This window comes from Erpetoichthys calabaricus, chromosome 2, assembly GCF_900747795.2.
Source record: "Erpetoichthys calabaricus chromosome 2, fErpCal1.3, whole genome shotgun sequence".
NCBI lineage: Eukaryota > Metazoa > Chordata > Cladistia > Polypteriformes > Polypteridae > Erpetoichthys > Erpetoichthys calabaricus.
Window position 1 is genome coordinate 184,467,080 of NC_041395.2, and position 24,154 is coordinate 184,491,233.

At 38.2% G+C, this 24,154-nt stretch overlaps 1 protein-coding gene across 1 annotated transcript in view; it reads left to right on the forward strand.

Moving 5' to 3' along the window:
• chid1 (chitinase domain containing 1) overlaps positions 1-24,154 on the forward strand; it is a 156,961-nt gene that overhangs the window by 93,888 nt on the left and 38,919 nt on the right. The window contains exons 7-9 of the mRNA XM_051922052.1: positions 16,080-16,141; positions 16,506-16,598; positions 21,395-21,496. Coding sequence (XP_051778012.1) covers positions 16,080-16,141; positions 16,506-16,598; positions 21,395-21,496 — 257 coding nt within the window. The remainder of the gene's footprint in view (positions 1-16,079; positions 16,142-16,505; positions 16,599-21,394; positions 21,497-24,154) is intronic.

Sequence of the window (24,154 nt, forward strand, 5' to 3'; positions counted from 1 at the left end):
ATACACACATAGATGCACTTACAATAACATAGAAAAATCAATATAAACAACATTAACATCATTATCATATGAGAATATGAAGTATATATAAGAAAGCACATTTCATATAAATATAAATAATTAAACAGTTAAATCTTCTTGTATACATTTGCTACCGTGGCTTTGTCGTTGGTCTGTCCAGGATATTTAAATCACCTGTAGCTTGCAAACTGTTTCACCTATGACTTTGGAAATGTGGTACACATATAATACGTCACGTCTGCTATCCGCTTTATGGTGTGATGATTGTATTACTCTTTTTATGTTTATTTTATTTTAGAATCAACTCCTATCTGCGACACACCAGGGCGGCCGTGGGCAGATGCGTATGGTGTATTCACTCCATGTTATCGTGGCATTGCGCTGTCACTGGTATTTTGATAAAAGAATTTGAACTATATATAAGAAGCGTATAAATTATTAAACAGTAAAACATTAACATTTAAGAAGTAAAGTTACATTGAGTACTACTGCAGTGCCTTCGGGTATACCTCATTTTTTCTTGCCCATTACATGCTTAAATGTATACATTTTTGGTGTACCTACCCGAGAACACGCGACATATAACCGACCGTGGGAGAAGCATGGATTTTAAAGAAGCGTTGAGTTCATCTGCTGGTCTCCCTCGTGGAATAACTGGTAATGTTTCACTAAAATGTACAGCGAGTAAAACGACATTACCTCCTTTTTTTTTTTGTACGATCTCTGAGATGTTGCTTTTTTCGTTCAAGGCTTCATAAGCTCTTTTATGTTCCATGGTGTACTTAATAAGTACTAATTATCCCAAACTATCATCTTTGAATGTTGCAAGACTTTCGCCTTGTATGTAGATCGGGGTAATTACTTTCATTGCATTCCTAGTCTGAATCGCAATGTGATTGTATGGGTGGTTACCTGGCACTGTAGGGTTGCCACCCCGTCCTTTAAAATACGGAATCGTGCCGCGTTTGACAATGAAATTGCGCGTCCCGTTTTGAATCAATACTGGACGGGATTTATCCCGTATTTTTGTAATCATTTTTTTTAAGCAGCGTCTCATGCAAATCATCCCACACGCATTTTATGAAGATGCCTCCTTTCCTACTTTTGATTGGGTAATACTTGATGTCATTGTTAGTTTGATTGGTGTTTTTAACTGTCCAGTGAGGAGGGCGTGTCTTTTAAGTACAGTTTGCAAAGTGTTGGCACTGAGATGTGGCGTCAGCGCCATACTTGAAGTCCCTAACGTTGCGGTCAGCAAGTCGGCTAACATCTGCCATGTGCCGTCTTTCAGTTGCGAGAAGCAGATCATAGAATGGTTGAAACTGTTGCCCCTAACGTTGCGCCACGGCGTGTGGTTCGTTTATACCTCGTGTCTTCTCATTAAACTTTTATCTCGCGAATATGTTATTGCAATCCGCAGCGGGAGCGTTTCTATAAACTTTATTTAAACTTACGTTTTACACCGTGGTTTGTTTCCCTTATGAACATGCTTGTATGCTTAACTCGCTCCGTTCTCAATTGTTTAATTTTTTGCTCTTCGCTGTTTGCGGCTGTTCCTCCATTTCCCCCTACTTCGTTCTTTTATCTCGCGAATATGTTATTGCAATCCTTAACGGGAGCGTTTCAATAAAATGATTGAAAATAGTTTTGCATTTACCTTTTTAGTAAAAGGCGAGCTTTTAAGCCTGAGAAATCACCCCGTAAATGCACACGTTTAATTGGACATGTGTTAATATGTATGGTTACACAGTATTAAAAGACAGTGAACAACGTCAGTTACCTTTGTTCCCGCGTTTGATAAAAGGTGAGCTTTTAAGCCTGAGAAATCACCCCGTAAATGCACACGTTTAATTGCACATGTGTTAATATGTATGCTTACACAGTATTAAAAGACAGTCAAAAATTAACGTCATTTACCTTCGTTCCCGCGTGCGACTCGTGCTGTAAATCTCTTCCTTGTTTTTAGTTCACGTGATTACGTAGGAGGCGTGATGACGCGATACGTGACTCCGCCTCCTCCATTACAGTGTATGGACAAAAAATATGTTCCAGTTATGACCATTACGCTTTGAATTTCGAAATGAAACCTGCCTAACTTTTGTAAGTAAGCTGTAAGGAATGAGCCTGCAAATTTCAGCCTTCTACCTACACGGGAAGTTGGAGAATTAGTGATGAGTGAGTCAGTGAGTGAGTGAGTCAGTCAGTGAGGGCTTTGCCTTTTATTAGTATAGATGACAGCAACACTCATAACAATGACAACACAATTACATTGACAATCATGTTACGTTATTTTTAAAATGTTTCCTTTACTTTTTCATAACCTCTTTAACACACTACTTCTCCGCTGCGAAGCGCGGGTATTTTGCTAGTGTATATATATATGTATATATGTAGATATGTGTATATGTAGATATGTATATATAAGTATATATGTTTATGTATATATATGTTTACATAACCTCTTTAACACACTACTTCTCCGCTGCGAAGCGCGGGTATTTTGCTAATATACTAATAAAAGGCAAAGCCCTCACTCACTCACTCATCACTAATTCTCCAACTTCCCGTGTAAATGGAAGGCTGAAATTTGGCAGGCTCATTCCTTACAGCTTACTTACAAAAGTTAGGCAGGTTTCATTTCGAAATTCAAAGCTTAACGGTCATAACTGGCGGGGTTGCGGGGGTTGCGTATCGCGTCATCACGCCTCCCACCGTAATCACGTGAACTGACTGTGAAGGAGAAAGGACGGCCTTATATGGCATTCGTTTATAAAAACAGCGGACAGGCTGTGTAAAGGCAGCTTCACAAAAAAACAGATCCTTAACAAATTGTTACTGGTATATTTTCCCTCAATTTAAAAAGGTTTTTTTTTCTTCTTAATTAAAATTTAAAAGCAAAGGTTCGATTCCCGTAAAGGAGTGCAGTGAGAGTGTACGCCTGATGAGCCAAGAATTAGGGTGAAACACGTGTCGCGTACTCTTTGCATTATTTGACAGTAAGCTATTTTCAACCATTCTATGATCTGCTTCTCACAACTGAAGGCACCGTGGCTGATGTTAGCTGACTTGCTGGCCAACCATAAGCGTTACCTGGTAGGTAACCACCCATACAATCAGATTGTGATTCAGACTACGAATGCCGTGAATGTAATTTCCCCGATCTACATGCTGTCAAATAAACGAACCAAACGTCGTGCCGCAATATTAGGGGCTTCGCCTCTAGCGCTGACGTCCGAGGTTCGATTCCGTAAGCGAGTGCAGTGAGTGTGTACGGCTGATGAGCCAAGAATTAGGGCAAAACACGTGTCGCGTACTCTTTTTATTATTTGACAGTAAACTATTTTCAACCATTCTATGATCTGCTTCTCACAACTGAAAGCACTGTGGCTGATGTTAGCTGACTTGCTGGCCAACCATAAGCGTTACCTGGTAGGTAACCACCCATACAATCAGATTGTGATTCAGACTACGAATGCCGTGAATGCAATTACCCCGATCTACATGCTAGAGAAAACCTCAATGAAGAAGAAACAGTGTATAAGCATACATATTAACACATGTGCAATTAAACGTGTGCATTTACGGGGTGATTTCTCAGGCTTAAAAGCTCGCCTTTTATTAAAAAGGTAAATGCAAACTGTTTTCATTCTGAAGGGCACAAACCATGTTGGATTTCAGCCGTTAAATGCGCAAAAATGTCGGTACACCAGATAAATAAGCGCAACATATTATCAGTTGTATTGTATGCTTACAATACATATAGAAATGTGTTATTCGTTAACTAATAGTATGGGATGTGTTTTTCGACTCAGCTACAGATGCCGATGGAGACCAGAACTGCTTTGGAAAAATATGAATGCTTTTGGGGCCGATCTGGAAGAAGGTAGCGCAGCGCCTTGATTTAAACAATTCCATGTCTTGGTGGGTTTGCGTAGCTTATTGTCAATATCTTTACACCTGTTTTTAAGACTTATTGACCGAAACGGGCTTTCACGAAAAAAAGTTAGGGCTTTGCTACAGGATACACCCTCCACAAGTTAAGGAAGTAAAAATAAAGGTATATATTTCTGTTTTATTTAAACATTTTAAATTCGTATGCATAGCCCCTTTTGGCTGTTTTAGTTTTTTTCTTTTTTCTTTCTTCAGTAATATTTAATCTCCTTAAAGAAAAACAACATATGCATTTTACTTTTTTTGTATCTCTATAGTAATATTTTAGTGTAAAAGGATAACCAGAATTTAAACCTTTTATGTTACTTTATAAAGTTATTTTACACAATGTTGAAAAATTAATAAGAAAGCTACGTATTTTGGCAGCTGCTGCTTTAATTTTCAATGAAATGAAAAAAGCTCTCCAAGAGAAAACCTCAATGAAGAAAAAAGGAGAAACCCTAATTTATAAAGGTTTGCTGCAGATGACTTAACTGAAAATAAATGAATAGTTCCTATGTGTATAATACATATTTATCTATTTGACTTATGCCTTTATTCCAGCAACTTGCAACATCTGAGGTACAATTTGTTACATTACTTTTGTTTTTTGCAGCACAGGCAGGTGAAGTGACTTCCTCAGGGTCACACAGTGGTGTCAGTACCAGGATTTGAACTGACAAGCTCCGGGTTTGCTGAAATATTACTGAAGAAAGAAAAAAAAATGAAAACGGGCAAATGGGGCTATGCATACAAATGTCCATCCATCCATTATCCAACCCGCTATATCCTAAATACAGGAGCCAATCCCTGCCAACACAGGGCACAAGGGCAGGAAACAAACCCCCGGGCAAGGTGCCAGCCCACCACAGGGCGCACACACCCACACACACCCACACACCAGGGACAATTTAGAATCGCCAATGCACCTAACCTGCATGTCTTTGGACTGTGGGAGGAAACCGGAGTACCCAGGAAACCCAGACAGACACGGGGAGAACATTCAAACTCCACGCAGGGAAGCGAACCCGGGTCTCCTAACTGGCACCTTTCACTGCGCCACCATGCCGCCCGCATACAAACTTGAAAGGTTTAAATAAAACAAATATATACCTTTATTTTTACTTCCTTAACTTGTGGAGGGTGTATCCTGTAGCAAAGCCCTAACTTTTTTCATGAAAGCCCCTTTCAGTCAATAAGCCTTAAAAACAGGTGCAAAGCTAAACTTGCAGCACCGCTATTCAATTACACTTGCCTAACGCCTCTCCTAAGGGGAGATACTGTGGGATCTGGGCATCCGTCAAAGCACCAATCACAGGCCCGATTAGAAAGTGAGAAGCTGTGATTTGTCGTCTCCCTCCCATGTAACAATCACAGCCGGTGTTACAACGCACTATGTATGTATGTGTATATGTATATGTATATATATGTTTACATAACTTCTTTAACACACTACTTCTCCGCTGCGAAGCGCGGGTATTTTGCTAGTATATGTATATGTGTGTATGTATATATATATATATATATATATATATATAACATATGCAGCTGGAGATCCACGAAGAGAGAAAAAAAAATGAATCACGTATCATAAAATAGTTTTTTTATTCCTGAGCTTTCAACCCCTATCAGGGGTCTTCATCAGAGGATAATGCTTAGACTTACAAGAATCAAAGGCAATATATAGCAACACATTCAGTGGGGGTGGGTGGAGGTGACTAAAGGTGACTAAGTCAGTATGATTATATGATATATGCACATACTAAATCGACAGGACACACATTCAACTGGGACAACGTAAAAGTAAAATTTAAGGCCAGTACTAAAAGTGCCAGAGAGTTGGCCGAGTCTTGGCTATCAGATGAAACCATCAACATACACTTGGACATAAATCCAGCATATGCCAACTTAAGAAGGAAATGTACACAATAATTAAACTATAGAACCCCCCCCCCCCTTGATCATACTGACTTAGTCACCTCCAAACCCCCCCCCCCCACTGAATGTGTTGCTATATATGCCTTTGATTCTTGTAAGTCTAAGCATTATCCTCTGATGAAGACCCCTGATAGGGGTTGAAAGCTCAGGAATAAAAAAAACTATTTTATGATACGTGATTCGTTTTTTTTTTTCTCCCTTCGTGGATCTCCAGCTGCAAATATGCAAACCGTATCACAGACCTTCTCTTCCATATATATATATACACATATACACATATATATATATTCGCCCTCATTCTGGGCTCATCAGGCGTACACACTCCACTGCACTCCCTCTCAGGAATCGAAACACGTGTCGCGTACTCTTTGCATTTATTTGACAGTAAACTATTGCAACCATTCTATGATCTGCTCCTCACAAACTGAGGGCACCGTGGCGGATGTTAGCAGATTGCTGGCCAACCACAAGCGTTACCTGGTAGGTAACCACCCATACAATCAGATTGTGACACAGACTACGAATGCCGTGAATGTAATTACCCCGATCTACATGCTGTCAAATAAACGAACCACACGCCGTGGTGCAACGTTAAGGGGCATCGCCTCTGGCGCTGACGTCCGAGGTTCGATTCCCGAGAGGGAGTGCAGTGGAGTGTGTACGCCTGATGAGCCCAGAATGAGGGCGAAACACGTGTCGCGTACTCTTTGCATTTATTTGACAGTAAACTATTGCAACCATATATATATATATATATATATATATATATATATATATATAATAAATATAAAAGATATAATTTTTTTTTTTTTTTTTATTGGTTAGGCCATTCCTCTTATACTTTTCCAGGTTTTCACTGTCATTGCCTAAGTGAGCAGCAAAGTCCTCCATTAGAATGATAGTCCCTAGTCGGAGCACCTTCTACCAGTACCCCGGAAGTCTAAAAGAAGATTGGAGTCTCCTGCCCAATTTTTGGCACATAAGCACACACAATAGGCAGAGCAACTCCCCCTGACTCAGTTGCAGGGAGGCAACACTATCGTCCACCTTGCCTCGGTATAAAGGCTCCAGGGTTGATGAATTTTACCCTGTGTTCTTAAGTTCTCCTCTAAAAAGCCCTGGATATTTTGTTGTCTTGACTGACACACCTCTTCAACATTATGTGGAGGTCAGGAACAGTGCCTCTAGATCAGCAAATCCGGATGGTCGTCTCTTTAAGTAAGGGGACCAGATGGTGTGTTCCTACTTTGGACTAGTAGGGTTGGGGGGTGGGTTTCATGGTCATCTTCCTTAGCTTCTATGCCAGTGTCTTGAAAAGGGGAATCTGGTGTGGAAGAAATTTAATTGTAAATGTGTTAAAGAACGTAATTTTGTCCTCACCTAGGATCTCTTTGTGTCAGAAATCAGACAGGTGGAACCTTGTTCATGTGACTTTTTATTTCACAGCAGTCTGCTAAGGGAATGTTCCCTGAGCAGAGGTGCCTCAGAATGGTCACAGAGCAAAGTTATAGTCCCATACTTATAAACAATAGAATTTACATAACCGTGCTGAATTAATGCTCACACCACATCTGATATTCACTCTGATTGGTTCACTAGCTTATACACCTCATAGGGCCAGTTTATACTTCACGGTTAGAACCCGTACGCACACGCAACATGGCTGTCGTGCGTTCCCAGTGTTCATTTGACACATCCTCTGAGCACGCCGGCCGAAACTAACATGACGCGTGCATGAGTTGCACTACCAGCAAAAAAATTGGAGGCTGCAATATGTTCAAGTTGGAATGTGACGTCAGAGTCTCTGTTTACTATCAACATGTGATAGCAAGCTGCTTTGCAGATCTTACAGGGTCAGTGTGTGTGCTTCAATGTATGATGAATGGTTCGATGTGGTGAAGCAAAATGCTGACATACAAATGCATTCGTTGTGCTTTTATATTCAAGCGTTGCATATTCTCAATTGTAATGACATGGTACATTTTAAAGGTCTCACCATCTTGTTTTTTCTTTTGTACCTTCACAAAAGCATCAGAATTTACGGCAGCATATTTGAGCAACAGAGAAAAGGTGTATTTTGTGATTAAAGTGTATAGTACTAGGGTGTTGTACCGCGTTAGCCATTATGAATGTAGTGAGAAGTCAAGCAAAATGACACATTTTATTGGCTAACTAAAAAGATTACAATTTGCAAGCTTTTGAGGCAATTCAGGCCCCTTCTTCAGGCAAGATGTAATACAGAAACTGGAGTTCCCTGTGTTTATATACTTATCTTATCCAAAGATGTTGACCATACATTGTTCTTCTCTCTTGTTAAATGAATCTTATCCTGAAGAGATCTATTAATTTTTTTACATTTAAAATGTCTCACTTAAAGATTTACCAATGTGATTAAAGTGGAAATGTTTGCTTTAATCTCGAAATTTCCACTTTAATAGTTTATTTTGTCATTAAAATAGACCATTATAAACGTCATCTTAAAACTGACCCAGTTGTTGATCGCTGTGTGCTTTTGTGGCTTCCTCCTGCGCTTTCTCCAGCAATTGCCACACACAACGCATTAAATGTATGATATTCCAGCTCTCTGTACATTTAGAATCCTTAGATTTATACTTGAGTTCATTTTCATGATGAAATGCATTAAAGTGTTTCCACAGTGTGCTCTGGTTTCCTTCCAAAGACATGCAGGTTTGGGGATTTGGTGATGCTAAAATGACACTAGCGTATGTGTGTGCTTGTATTCACCTTGTGATGAGCTGATGCCCCATCCTGGGATTGTTTCTGCCTTGTCCCATGCTGAAGTGGGCACATCCCTGGATTGGTAGATGTAATCATTAAACATCCATTCTTTTCATAGATATTGTGGCAAGGTGTCCTCGGAATTTAATGGATGTTTCAGGCAATTCACAACACAGGGAAGCCGAGCGTTTTCTCACCGTGATGATATCGCTCACTGCCACCTGGTGGAATCTTCCAGATTTACATAAAGTATGCGCACAAGTATAAACAGTATACCGTTTGCGTAGCAGTAGTGTTGACAGGAGCATGCATCGTGTGAAATGTATACCCGGCCTTATACACCAAAATTAAAGTCTAATTTCACTCTATTCCTGTTCTTCTCAGTATTCTTTAAGTTCAGGGAACTGGAGATCGGAGCATCAGTTGTGCTGGTCAGTTGTGGTGAAGAGGGAGCTGAGCCAAAAGGTGGTCAGTCTCTTGATTTACTGGTTGATTTACTCTGTCCACAAGCTGTGTGTAGTGACTGAAAGAACTAGACTGCAGATACAAGTGACAAAAATGAATTTCCTTTGCAAGGTGCAAGATAATGCAAGGATTCTGCATTAGATAGAAGTACAGACATTTGGGAGGATCTGAAGGTAGAGCCTCTGCTTCTATACATCATTAAGAGCCAGTTGAGGTGCTCAGGCACCTGATTAGGATGCTTTTCTAGGTAGATATTTTGGGAATTTCCTGTCAGAAGGAGACCATGGGGGCATAATCATGACATGCTGGAGAGATTTTATCTCTCAGCTCTCCAGCCTGGGAAGTGCTCTGGTTACACTGCTCGGAGGAATGGAAGAACATGGCAAGGAAAAGGGATGTCTGAGCATCTTTGCTTAAACTGCAGCCACCAAGAATCTGATCTGCATAAATGACAAAAGATGGATGGATGGATGCTATCCTCCAGATGTTTTTAGAGTGTACTCATCCTTCACCACTGTCAAGTTTCGTTGGGGTTACCCAGGTATATTTTTAAGTCTCTGTTGCACAGAGTCAGACATTGTGTTGAGCACAATTGTTTTCACTTTCTAGAAGCTATGCTGAAAGATTAAACATGAATTGTACTGTAAGGTATGATTTGGTTATATATTACTGCATTGTTTGAGTTGGCATTGACTTGCTATCATATGCAAAGCTTTATGTTATATAGCCTTAGAAAGAAATAACCTTTTATGTGCAACTTCAAAGGTTAAGTGTGGTTTGACTAGCATATGTTTGATAATGAAACCATAGGGGCTATGAAGCACTCCTAGCATGTGTTACATGAATGATATTTCATATGCATCCTAAGAAACTGTCAATCATTAGTATATTTTTCAAAATAAGGCCTCGAGGGATGGGCAGCTTAACCTAATGTGTGTTAAATTTCATTTAAAACTTAACTATATGCCGGATATTCACCAGCTATGAACATTGAAACTGTGAACCTCAGTGTCTGATTCTCTAGCATGAGCTCACAGAGAAAAAGGGTTAGACAGCGCTAATAATCTTGGTAGCAAAGATCAGACATAGTTTACAGTAATTAACTCATTTATTAACTAGCAAACCCAAAATTATTTGATGTAACATAAATATAATTACAAAAATACAGTATATGATGAATAATGACTAGGAACACAGACAAGACCAAATTCTTTGACTCCCAGAAATATAACGTAACAGACTCAACCCTGATGTCAGAAAACATCAAAGCCGGTGTGTTGTGTAATTAAATGGGTGATTGTCTTTGAGAAAGGGCTAAAGGCTAAACTAAAACTTTGGCTTATCTTCCTAAAAAGAATTGGCTTTCTTAAGAATCTGTCAGGGGATGATTACTTGATTGACTTTATTTGTCCAATCTCCATGATGGTTTGTTTGAATCATGCAACTGTTGTTTCTCCCAACAGATGGAAACCAGTGTTGTTACTTTTTAACGCTTAAATAAGGTTACTACTAATGCAATGCGTAGAATATATGTATCTCTCATTAGTTCATTCATGGTGATTTTATTAATACAACATTTCTCTGTCCACAGTCTCTCTAATATCGTACACAAAAGTCAGCATTCTTGTAGCAGCGTTTTTAAGCCAGAGTGAGGATGAGAAGGCCAAATACTGCAATATGTTTAGTACATTTAATACAGGGGAACAACAAGCAAAGGAATGGGAGAAAGTAACAAAAAATGTACACATGCACACTGTAGCCTGCTTAGGTCTACATGTATCTCTCTTCCAGCTAGGGCGGCTATCTTGTTCTCCTTAGGCAAAGTATTCATTTCAGCACCCTCCATTTCTCACTCTGTTTCTTTAGGATGGTATCTCATCTGTCATCACTGAGCCCCTGCTTAGAATACCTCTAGCACAGACCAGCCTTTGAAGTTGAACCTGGATTTACTTCACTGGTAATTTGAGAGTTTGTTCCTGACCCTGGGAGTGGCTCAATCTTCTGAAGCCTTATCACATTCTCCAAGCATCCTCAGGTGCTCCTGTTTCCCTGAGGCACAATTCACCAAACAAAGATCCAGGCTGGGCTCCCACCATAGTATACTGTGGTGGACTATATGTTTCCAACAGGAACACCTAGCTGCCTGCTATTAGGCTGATTAACTTATTTTGGCTATCTCCCTGTCCCCAATGACTTCTCTTTTACTTACATACTCAAGAAAAAATTACTTGCAGGGCACTGTTTCAATAAATAATGTTTATCATTACTTTTGCATTGACATAACATCTTGCATAGCTGGTACTAATGTATGCTTTTTTCCCTTTCCCATGTCATATCAATGTTTATTCAGTTTAAAAATATTTTTAATTAAGAACAGAAACAAATCTTTAGTACTTTTGCAAACATTTTTGTTATGATTTTTTTTCTCTGAATTTAGAAAAAAAATGGCGCCAGTTAGCCAACTAATTAATTCTGTACTGTAGATGTAGTGGACTGATGAGATAATACTAATTTCCAAATACACCATTTGTTAAAGTAGTATCCATATGAAAGAAAACATCAAAAGGATTTCATCTAGGAGAACCAGAGTGAACCTCACATTGTTGCATTTGCTCAATAGTACATAGTCATATGTTACACAGCCATTAAAACCTTATTTTTGTCATTAACAATCCTTATTCTATAAAAATTCTCAAATGGGATTTATGAAACAATTTTCAGAAAATAACACATTTTTAATAGTAAAAATCAATCTGTACAAGTTTTAAGGACACTTATCATCCTTTAATTTTTTTTTTTTTTTTTTTTTAAGCTGTGAGTAATTTAGGGTCATATAAAATAATTTTATTTCCACTTGAAGTTAAATTCTCTTGTCACTTTGTTTATTAAGATGTCTGGTTTTAAGATTGTGACTTTTAAATAGCAAGCTTGCATCACATATCCCAAAATTCCTTCCACTCATGTAAAGCTAAAAATTACATGTTGTACAAAACACAATATTGTTCTCACGCTGGTGAAATGAAAAAGGGTAGTACAGAAAAGAAACAAACCCATTAAGCTATCCTTTTCAGCTTCTGCAAGATGCTTTTCTTGACACTTTCAGTTAGAGAACAAGTGCTTGCAATAACAACAAACAGAACTGTGCCATTTATGTTAGCTCAATGGAGAGTGCAAGCAAAACTGTTAAACCAATCAGTCAAACTATTTTACATTCTGCCTTTCACATTAAGTACTTTCACAGAGCATACAATAGCACTGCAACATAAGAGAAACAGTAATTTTAGTATCAGAGGAGGAACTTGAGTAATCAATCAATGTTGATTTTTAAGTATATTTAATCACTGTAAAATAACACTTTGGTGTATATGAAAGGGTAGAATCCAGGCTTTTGTCTTCCTCTTCCAAAAATCAGTAGTAATTGTTTACTCAGTTAATGTTTATGTTATGCCTTCACAAATAAACAAAATGTTGTTATTCAGCTGTTAAAAGTATGATTTTTTTTTTACAGTAATTAAAGGAAGAGGTACCACTTAGGCATTATATGTCCTTATTCTGACTCACCCATTACAGGAATACAGGAAGGTATTTAAAAGTTAATACCAACATGATAAAAATTGTGCTTGCAATTAGAAGTACATAAATAACAAAGAGGATGGCTGCTGCATGCTGTGGTCTTGTGTTCATTTAGCTGCAAATGGATCAGATGGCACTCTACTGTCTGAGACATCATAGCTTTGGTGAAAAAGGTGGTTTGGGTGTATGGAAAGCTGTCAGTCTCATAAAGTGAGCTTAAGTTTGAGAGTTGCCAGTCAAATAGCTATCGCAACATGGTTAGATAAACAAAATATGCAGACAGCAAAATATGGAGTTGAAAATATAAACATTTTTATTTATGTCTGAAAATTAGACATTTCACTAGAAAAAGACATACTTAAGGCATTGCTTAAGTGTCTGCTCCCTCTCTTTACCTCTAAATGTGATATGTTATGAGAAATTTTAAGTATTGTTCTAATTTAGCCAAGTAGACACTCCTCAGAAGGCAGTCTTTTTCTTGATTTAAGGCACTGGGAAAATAGACAACTGTAGTCACAGCACACAATAGTATGATCATGGAAAAAAGACCTGTTAAGGCTTTTTTCCAAAATGGGACTCCAATACCCATAAGCTCCTTTATAAAATGCAGTTGCGGGCTAGTTACTTTTTAAAACATCAAATATGCTTCACTTTAGTACCGATTTCATGTGGCATGTTAGTATATACCGTGATTATGAAGAAATAACCTAGACTTGAAAAAATACCACACTTATCCTTTAAGGATAAAATGAAATGCTTAAAGTAAAAGGTGTGCCAGAAGAAGTTCTCAAATTTGTATAAGTAAAACATTATTCCAAAACATTGAGAAAAGAAATGATTTCTTGCCCCAGAACATTTGGAGGGATTTAATATTAGGTACAGTAAAACTTCCAGTGGTACCTTGGCATGGAGTCGCTTTCATGTTGAATTGTGTAATGTGGTATATGTAGCCAAGTACAGTGCATCTTTCCCTCAGACTGTTCTAAACTTGTTCCATCAAATTCAGGACTGGTTCAAGAGTGTCCAGGAAAGGTTGATTGCACTTTATGGATTGCTCTAGATGTTCTGGTTATTGACAGTCTTCATATGTAAATCACTTGGGTTTCCATTCCAATAGAAATGTTTAACCCATCACTGGAGTTTTCATTTAGGCTCATTTTTTTACGAGTCAAGTAAATTTATTTTTGTATATTGGTCGGCTCAGTGCTCTGTAATAAGTTCACAGGTAAAATGATGAAACAATAACAGCCTAAGCTATATAACAGAACTGAATCCTCAGAATACAAGTCCATTAATAATAATGTTGAGATATGGCCAGTTGACAATAGCAGAGAGGAAAAAACTACACTCTGCAACATCTCAAAAAAATAAACCTCTGCAGGGTCCAGTGGTGGTTATAACATAGAATTCTAGACAAAGTTAGACACAGTAATATTCTGGTGGCTGAGTGGCTATCCCTTGTGCCCTGCACATCCTATAGTACTACATACGTCCGTGCTATGCAGTCTAATAAGAAGACAAGATCCTTTCATCCTTGTATTCTAAGACTCCTAGTATCTCTGGTTCCTTTCTCATAAGAAAAGAAAAAAAAAAAACGGTTTAGAATTAGAATAGTGTGCAGTGTAGAAAAAAGGAAGGTTAATAATTATTGTATTACTACTATTTTCTTTTTCTATGTCTTTTGCCATTGCAAGGTAATCATCAATATTCATGATTGGGGTGGAGCCTTTCAAAAAAACAGTGGCATGTAAATGAGAAGCCAAAAATCCAGTTTTAGGACAAACTGAAACTAAATCATTAGTTGAACCAAATGATACTGATGACAGTGTGAATTGCCTGTCAGACAATGACACAAATGGTGAAACATATGCATATAGCCATGATATGCCTGGTAAATTGGATTGCGTGAAAGGGACACGGTAGGGGCGATGCAAGAAGGAAAAATGATGTGCTTCAAGTAAAAAGACGAGAAAGACATTAGCCAACGAAGCAATTTATACAATGCAGAAACCATAGATTTTCATCTCTGGAGAGAAATGGAAGTCACTAAACCTTGCACTGTGGTATCCTACAATAACACAAAGGGTGCATTGAATGTATGGATCAGGCACTGACAATCTATTTTCTCATGTGCATGCAACAAAAAAAACAAAATAAATTTTAAAAAGTGTGTTAAGAAACATGCTCATACTATCCCAACATCAGGCTGTCGTTTGGTGACTATTTCAAAACATGTCACATGAAGGTCATGTACTAAATCTGCATCACTACAGAAGTGGACATTAGACATACCTTTCATATATTTATGTTGATGTTTTGCATTTATATGTTTCTGTTGCACATAATATTATAATATGGCTATACAAAAACAATAAAAAACTGAACTGAAAATTTTAATTGAAATATGTAAGAAGGAGGAATTTTAGATCAAACCTAAGCTTAAGTGGAAGCCAGTGTAAAGAGTTAAAGACAGTGGTTATGTGGTTGTAAATTCTAGTTCTATTAAGGATTCTTGCAGTAGCATTATGATTTAAATAAAGGCTACATAAGGCATGATTTGAACAGCATGTGAAGAAAGCATTGCAGTAATCAGTCTAACCAGAAATAAATGCATGAACTAAGTCAAGTCAGATGGCTTTATTTTCATACCATCCTTACACAGCAGTATTTCGTGCCACTATATAATGTTCCTCAGGACAGCCGTGCAACGTTAATATAAACACAATGCATTTCTGCACCATTTGTTGTGCACATAGACCTCTTCCATTCACTATACCAGTTGTTGAAGCAACTCCCTTCTCTTGGAAAGAGTCAAGTCCTTTCACCGGAATGGCTGTGAATAAAAAAGAGACTAAATATTGTTGCTGTTTGTATCATTCCTACCAATTATTAACATTGAAAGTGTTTTTTGTAGTCCAAGACAGGTAGTTCATCCATCCACTCTTTTTTATTTCATTGATACAATTAAGGACACTGTAGGAGAAGCACCATTTCATTTGATAGAAAGGCATAGCTGAATGGCTCAACAGTAGTGTTTGCCATCATTATAAATTAGGCATATTGGATTCAAATAACTTGTAATTAGAAACAAAAAAAAAATCATTACTCCTCAAGCCGGTCTGGTGGAGGTACAGTATACTGTTGTGCTAATTCAAGTGAAGTTGTTTAGAGCCTGAGAAAAATTCTTAAACCTCAAGGTTATAGTTTGGCATCCGCCTATGGCTCATTTTAAGTCCATGACCACTCCGGCATCAGTTTAGCCTGCCAGCATAGTAATCTCAAAGGCATATTTTAAATTCATAATGTTTAATTTAAATCTAAACTACAAATCTACTGTGGATATTTACGTATTTTTGATCTCTGAATAGTGCCTAAAGTCTTTTTTTTTTTTTTTTTTTTTTGTATCTACACAGGAAGAGAAGTTTGATGGGTTTGTTATTGAAGTGTGGAGTCAGCTTGGTGGACAAAAGAAAAAGTAAGGTTTATTGAAATCAACCAGTTTGCCTTTATGGTGTTGGTCTTGCATTTTGGAAGACCAAGGATCAAGCCCCTTTTTCATGTCTGATTTGTACTAAACAGGACTGTCGTAAACAAATTTGAATGGTGAAATTTATACCTTATAGCTGAAGATTTCCTCTAGTGCACAATTATCTTCATAATACATCTTTAGTGGGCTTTTTTTTCTAAATTGGGTATCAATCTTCATCCAGCCTAAATCAAAGGTCCATGAAAACTTGAAAATAAATTCTGTTATTTCTATATTTTCAGATGGTGAATCACAAAGTTATTAACTTGTCTCTATTAGGTTTTCAATACACGCTTTTATTCTTTGTTCCAAGGGAACTTATTCATCTGATTTCCCATATCTCAGAAGCCCTTCATAAGGCAGTCCTGACGTGCATTCTGGTCATTCCTCCGGCTGTTGCTCCTGGGTAAGCTTTTTTTTTTTCTTTCTCTTCTTACATTTTACTTTTGTATAGCTCACACACTTTTACTCCTCATACATACTAATGCCATTGGTTTAGTCTGTTTAACATTATTACGATTAGTCTCCTTAGAGCTTAGACATTCCTTTTCTTTGATTTTGCTCATCTTAGATTAGGTATTCTCCTGCCGTTTAACCTCTGACCAAGGTTTATTTGCAATTTTTATCTGTATGTCAGCTGCCTAGTCTTGTCAGGAAGGGATTTCTCAGTATTTCTAGTACATTGTGACAGCTGCTCTTTTCATCTTTTCATCAATTTGCATATTGCATTTTTTCAGATATTTCTGTCTAGTACTTTCTTTATTTTAATGCAGCATGCTGTCAAGTTTTAGAATAATGTTGCATTTTTGTTCTGAACAATAAAAAGAAAAAAAAACTTGGCAGTCTGTTGAATATTGTTTGTTAAGTTTATTTTAAAATGGCTGTGACAGGCTTCTTTTTTGGGTGAATTTGTGCCCGGGGCAAAATACTGCATTGAGCATACACAGTCTCTTCACAATGGAGGAAGGAGTAACAAATAAGTGGCTTAACCTATGAAGAGTACATTGAACTCTTGGCGAGTGACAGACCTGTTTATTATTTATTGGGATGCCTGATATGGAAGAATGTTTTTGGGGGCACTGGCTCCTTTTTGTCACTGTGATGAGTCTCCTATAGAAAGTCCATGTCTGTACTCCAATTAGTGTATTTTTCCTTTTCCCTGGTGTCTGTGTCCAGTGTTGGTTTTGTGTTTTATTGATTGTTGCATTGTGTTTTAATTTAAACTCTGTGTACTTTTCATTTAAACTGTGTTCAGCCCTGGTGCTTGTATTTGGATGTGCAGTTTGTATACATATAATTGAGTAAGTAGATTAGTGGCAAGAGCAAAAGTTTATAGAATTACTGTATCTCTTTGCATTCAAAAAAATGAACATTGTTTTTAAAACATCTAGAGAATAAAGTAAAGGCCCGCATTACACTATTTCTTGGTCCCTCCATCTTTCATACTGCCAATCTCAAATTTTTGATGGCAAAGACAGAGAGCAACCGCAGCCTATGACAAAAACAAATGTTAAATGTCATGACACAGAAAATGCCCAGGTAAATATTGAGAATTTAAAGTGAGGTCTATGCTAGCCAAATTAACCCATCTAACTGCTCTAGATAGATAGATAGATAGATACTTTATTAATCCCAAGGGGAAATTCACATACTCCAGCAGCAGCATACTGATACAAAAAAAAAAATTAAAGAGTAATAAAAATGCAGGTAAAATCAGACAATAACTTTGAATAATGTTAATGTTTACCCCCCCGGGTGGAATTGAAGAGTCGCATAGTTTGGGGGAGGAACGATCTTCTCAGTCTGTCAGTGGAGCAGGACAGTGACAGCAGTCTGTCGCTGAAGCTGCTCTTCTGTCTAGAGATGATCCTGTTTAGTGGATGCAGTGGATTCTCCATAATTGATAGGAGCCTGCTGAGCGCCCGTCGCTCTGCCACGGATGTCAAGCTGTCCAGCTCCATGCCAACAATAGAGCCTGCCTTCCTCACCAGTTTGTCCAGGCGTGAGGCATCCTTTTTCTTTATGCTGCCTCCCCAGCACACCACTGCGTAGAAGAGGGCGCTCACCACACCCGTCTGATAGAACATCTGGAGCATCTTATTGCAGATGTTGAAGGACGCCAGCCTTCTAAGGAAGTATAACCGGCTCTGTCCTTTCTTACACAGAGCATCAGTATTGGCAGTCCAGTCTAATTTATCATCCAGCTGCACTCCCAGGTATTTATAAGTCTGCATCCTCTGCACACAGTCACCTCTGATGATCACGGGGTCCATGAGGGGTCTGGTTCTCCTAAAATCCACCACCAGCTCCTTGGTTTTGCTGGTGTTCAGGTGTAGGTGGTTTGAGTCGCACCATTTAACAAAGTCATTGATTAGGTCCCTATACTCCTCCTCCTGCCCACTCCTGATGCAGCACACGATAACAGTGTCATCAGCGAACTTTTGCACGTGGCAGGACTCCGAGTTGTATTGAAAGTCCGATGTATATAGGCTGAACAGGACCGGAGAAAGTACAGTCCCCTGTGGCGCTCCTGTGTTGCTGACCACAATGTCAGACGTGCAGTTCCCAAGACGCACATACTGAGGTCTGTCTTTAAGATAGTCCACGATCCATGCCACCAGGTATGAATCTACTCCCATCTCTGTCAGCTTGTCCCTAAGGAGCAGAGGTTGGATGGTGTTGAAGGGGTAAACTCTAAACATAGCATATGCAAAATTAATGATTATGTTGTTTATTGCTCTATCATTTCAGGTTTATTAAGGCAATGTCAGTGTGACAAAGCTAATTGGTGGTATTTTGTTTTAGCCAGAGTTCCACCCCTGGCTTGTGTTCATATTAATTTTTTTATGCCTTTTTTAGTTCATGTTTGATTTTTTTATGCTTGCTAATATTGCTATTTATGTTTATTATTTGCATTTTCAGTATTTTTTATTATTTGTGTGTATTTTAGTTCTATCCATGCTTGTGTTAATATGTTCCTTGTATTATTTGGGTGATTTCCCTAAGATGTGGGGCTGCCTTTCCAACATCATCAAGGATGCTCTGTTCTTTGATGTCTTTTTGGAATTGTTTATTTGGGATTTGTTTACCACTGTATTTCCTATTTCAGAAGGCAACTCCTTCTACTGCATTTTGTGCTCCTTGAAGCTTCTTTTGCTTATAGTGCAATTTGTTAAATATTTTATTTTATAAATATTCGTTTGCCTGTTTTGTTACACAAGCCAAAGTATGACAGGCTCTTCCTCTAATAGGGCTTTTTGCAACAGTTTAAGGGACTTTAAAGTATATTTACCAGTAACCCCTTTTGAGGGGCTGCTGTCTAGCTAATTTTGAGTCCTCATTTTGGGACTTTTGTTTCAAGGAACTCCCTAGTTTGTAACCGCAGGTTTGATACCTCTATTTGTTTTGCAATATTGGTAAGTTTTTCAATAATCAATATGGATGTTTGCTCTTTATTAAGTTTTTTTTTAATAATCTAACATATATGCAGGCCCAATGACTCCTTTGAATGGAATGCATCATAATAGTGAGCTAGCTGGTAAGGTAAACCTATAGCTAATAATTTGATACTGGAGGCAGTGTACCTGGTGGTTGAAATCTGAGTGCTAAGCAAGAGAAGAGAAACTTGAAACCCCTAAGCAGCTGCCCATATAGAGATATCAAGTAGTTTTCCTATCCACTCAAACCATAATAAGTTACAAAACCATCACCAATAAAGAAGTCTAACTGAATTTACTACCTATCTTAGACTAAAATTTTCAGGTATGTGAAGAAAATTCCTGAGTTATGGAAGACTCCATTTGCTCTGACACTGCTTCAGCCAAGTTATGCAGAGAGTTAAAAGCACTGAAGCCTGAATCTTTTCCTTATAGATATTTCTTTTCGCAGTGGCCAGTATTTGAAATGTACAATATAATGTATAATGTTACAATTTTATGATAGCTTAAATTAATTTTAATTAGATAACCCAGCTATTGGTTTTTGGATTTCAGGTACTTTACTATAGAGCTTTATGAAACCTTCAAGGGCAAAATACACAGGATACTGTACAGGTATAAAAATATGTTAAGAAATGCTATCGGCACAATCCATACACATGTACATTGTAACAGTACACAATATAGTATATGAGTAGTAACATAGTTTACATAATGTACCTGAATGTTTAATATTGCATTTAGAGATATAATATGAAGAATGATAATGACAGCTGTTTAATGTTTATTAATTGAATGTGAATGATAATGACAGTTAAAGACAGGATGACACTTACCGGTAAATGATTTTAAGAAGACTAGACAGAGGTTTATGAATCAGTGGAATGTAATTTTGGAGGATCTTCACTAATGTATAATTTACAATTTCTGAACAGTAGGCTGATGTATGTAGACAATATGTTTTGAAGTTGACACTTTGATAAGTTTAGAAGCTCATTTGCTCTTCTTGTACTTATTTAGTTGAGTGTTCCTTTGTGTCTTCCATAACTCCTTTTTCTGAGGTGTACCTTATAGGCAGGTAGCTGTTTGAAGTACCCATGCATCATTTGTACCAGAGTGTAGTCGCTGAAATACTTTATCCAGTTTGCTTTTCTGAGCAATATACTGTAGCTGTAGTGTTGTATCCATTAGCACTTTAGACCTTCCTTTTCACATGTAATTTATTTTTCAGAGTGGCTGCCTTCATCTTTTTTTCGAGGACTCTACCTCATTATTGCTGACTATAAATGTTTGATGTTCATTGCTTTTCTGCTTCTCAAGAATGTTTTTGTGGCTGTTAACTTTTATGCCATAACCAATCTTATTAGTATGCAGTATGACAGAATGACCCTTTTCCAGTTTTCATAGCATGCTTCTATCCTCTGACTCTGAGGAGCATAAGGCATACATTAGCCTGATATAAAAGCACCTGCCAGAAAAGCTCCTGACCCTTTAAATGTTATCTTAATGTTAAAAAAACACACCTTGATCTTTTGTGGTAACAGATTATGGGCTTGAAACTATGTCTTAAACTGGACTGTTTGCTTTTTTCCACTGTTTATACTTTTATATTAGTGATAAGTGTGTAGATCTCAAGTAGTAGTTATCATTTGGAAAATGAGTATTTATTACTAGAGTTAAGTTAGTTCTTGCTAAATTTTGGAAGTTATTTGGATGATTTAGTTATGTTGTTTAACTGTAGTCTGTTTGTTTTTCTCTCTCAAAGAACCCACCAACCTGGTCTGTTTGGGCAGTCAGAGTTCAATCAGTTGGCTCATCTTGTTGATGGATTCAGCCTTATGACTTATGATTATTCTGGACCTGGAAGGTAATGTAAAGACATAACATTCTTTTTCTGACTATCTTGAGTCTTCTGACAATGCCTTCCTCATTCCCACAAGCTCAACACAGTCCCAAGCACAACACAAAACTCTTTCCTTCTTTTCTTTTCTTTTCTCCTCTACTTCTCCCAGCAAGCTTCATCTCCCTCCTCACAATTCTGGTTCACAGAGTAGTGCCTGCTGGCTCCTTTTATAACACATCCAGAAGTGCTCCAGGTGCTTGATGACTTTTTCTGGCAGCACTTCCAGGTGTGGCGAAGAGCTGTTCTGTAGGGCCCAGCAGCAGCTATAGCACCCCCTGGCGGCACCCATGGATCCCAACAGGGCTGCACCAAACTCTAACTCCCATGAAGCCTTGCGGGAGTCTTAGGCACCACTTCAACCAAGGGGAGCTGCCATCTAGTGCTTTGGATAGACTGGCTCCCCTGGTCCTCCCAGCGTGGAGGCGTCCCAGCCGTCTGCTACAGTTACTTACAGCATATCAGCAATAATCTCATTAAGGCTTATCCTTGAGTTTTGGTGGAATTTTGCTCACTGTTCCCTGTAGAACTGCTTCAGCTGAATGATGGTGAAAACCCTAATTTCAGTTGTTTCTGCAGAAGGCAGTGTTACCTCTTCGGCCTGAAAAGAAATGTCTGTATAAATCCTCTTTTGACTGCCAAAGTCCATAGACTTTGAGAATCATCCAGGTGCAATTTGGTAGACTGCCATAGGGGAATTATATAAAATGTCACAATGAAAATTTTCTGCTTTCTTCAGTAGGTCAGATCTAGAACCTTCTTGATGCATTTTATAGTGGCAGGGGCCAATGACTGTCTCACCAGGACTGGGCAAAAGGCCTGGACAGAACAGTAATCCTTCATGAAGAAATCTCTCACTCACTCACACATTCATCCACCCTTATACACACATATTCTTAATTTGCAATTGCCAATTAACATAACCCAAATATTAAAAAAAAAAACAAAAAAAAAACCTTTTGTAATTAATTCCTTCTTTACTTGAGGATGTCCTGTTGTAATGATTTTTATGAAATGGGACTTACACAGCTATTCAGTTATGACAAGGGAGTAATGGAAGTGAAAGGCTAACTTTATTACAGCAAGTGACCATTATGGTTGTCATGTAAATGTGGTACTCTGACGATAAATTATAGGGTGATCAGATTTTCAAATTGCCAGACCCAAGGTGCGTGTATAGCCATGCTTAAAGCCCATCCTCATTTCTGCAGTACCAGCTTTATCTCATCATCAACAGTGAGGGTTCAGGGTACCAGAAAAAAATAAAAAACTTTCACAAATAAACATAACAGTATATGATTCCACACTATGCTGAAGTGGAAACAAATAAATGACACTACTGTCAGCTTTTGTGTAATTTTTCATTATTCTACTTTTTCATCATCCTCATGATGCTGTGAACAGTGAATTATAATAATCTGTAGATGATGGAGCTTGGATTTGAGTGGAGCAGACAGACAGACAAACAGACAAGGCTATCACAATAGGTGCTTATCGCTTTATATGTGAATACACCTAAAAAGAGACCTATGCCTCATCAGGTGAGTTTGGTAAACTATGTACATGCACTTGGCTGTCCATGTGATCTAAACGAAAATGTTATTAATTAGAATAGCCGCCTTCTTCCATTGCTCAATGATCCAGTTCTGATGCTCATGTGGCCATTGTAGACACTTTCAGCAGTGAACAGGGGTCAGCTTGGCCACTTTGGCCGGACTGCGGCTATGCAATGCACTGTGTGTTCTGACACCTTTTACTCATGGGAAGCATTAACGTTTTTCATCAGTAGCTCTCCTGTGAGACTGGACCAGACGAGCTTGCTCCCCACACACATCAGTAAGTCTAGGATGCCCATGACCCTATTGTTGGTTTAACAGGTCCACTTTTAGTAGTTACTATCCATTGCATACCAGGAATGTCCCACAAGACATGTCGCTTCAGAGATGCTCTGAGCCAATTGTCTAGCCATCACAATTTGGCTGTTGTAAAAGTCACTCAGATCCTTATGTTTGCTCATTTTCTTCTCCTTACAACACATCACTTTCAAGAATTGAATAGATTTGAACCCTAACAGATGCCACCCCTTGATAGGTGCCATTGTCATGAGATAATCAATGTTACTGTCTTCTCCTGTCATTGGTTTTAATGTTGTGACTGATTGGTGTATGTGTCTTCAGTTATTAGCTCTGGCAAAAGCAAAGTCAATTATGGATTGTTTGTTTAATCAATCAATCTATTCCTTTTCATTACAGCAGTGACAATGAATCTATGAATTATTTCAAAAATATTTTAAGCATTTGCTGTTTCTTTTAAATTTATTTATAGCAATGTATAAGTTCATTCAAATATAACTGTCTTCTGCACAAATATGCAGCCCCCCTATATGATACTAAATTAAACTAAACAATGAAGTATGCTTTGTTATGATAGGTAAGCATGCAAATGTGTTAAGCACATTGTGCGAATTCCTAACATCAGCTTTTAACCGAAACCCCATCCATCCATTTTCCAACCCGCTGAATCCAAACACAGGGTCACTGGGGTCTGCTGGAGCCAATCCCAGCCAACACAGGGCACAAGGCAGGAACCAATCCCGGGCAGGGTGCCAACCCACCGCAGGAAAGC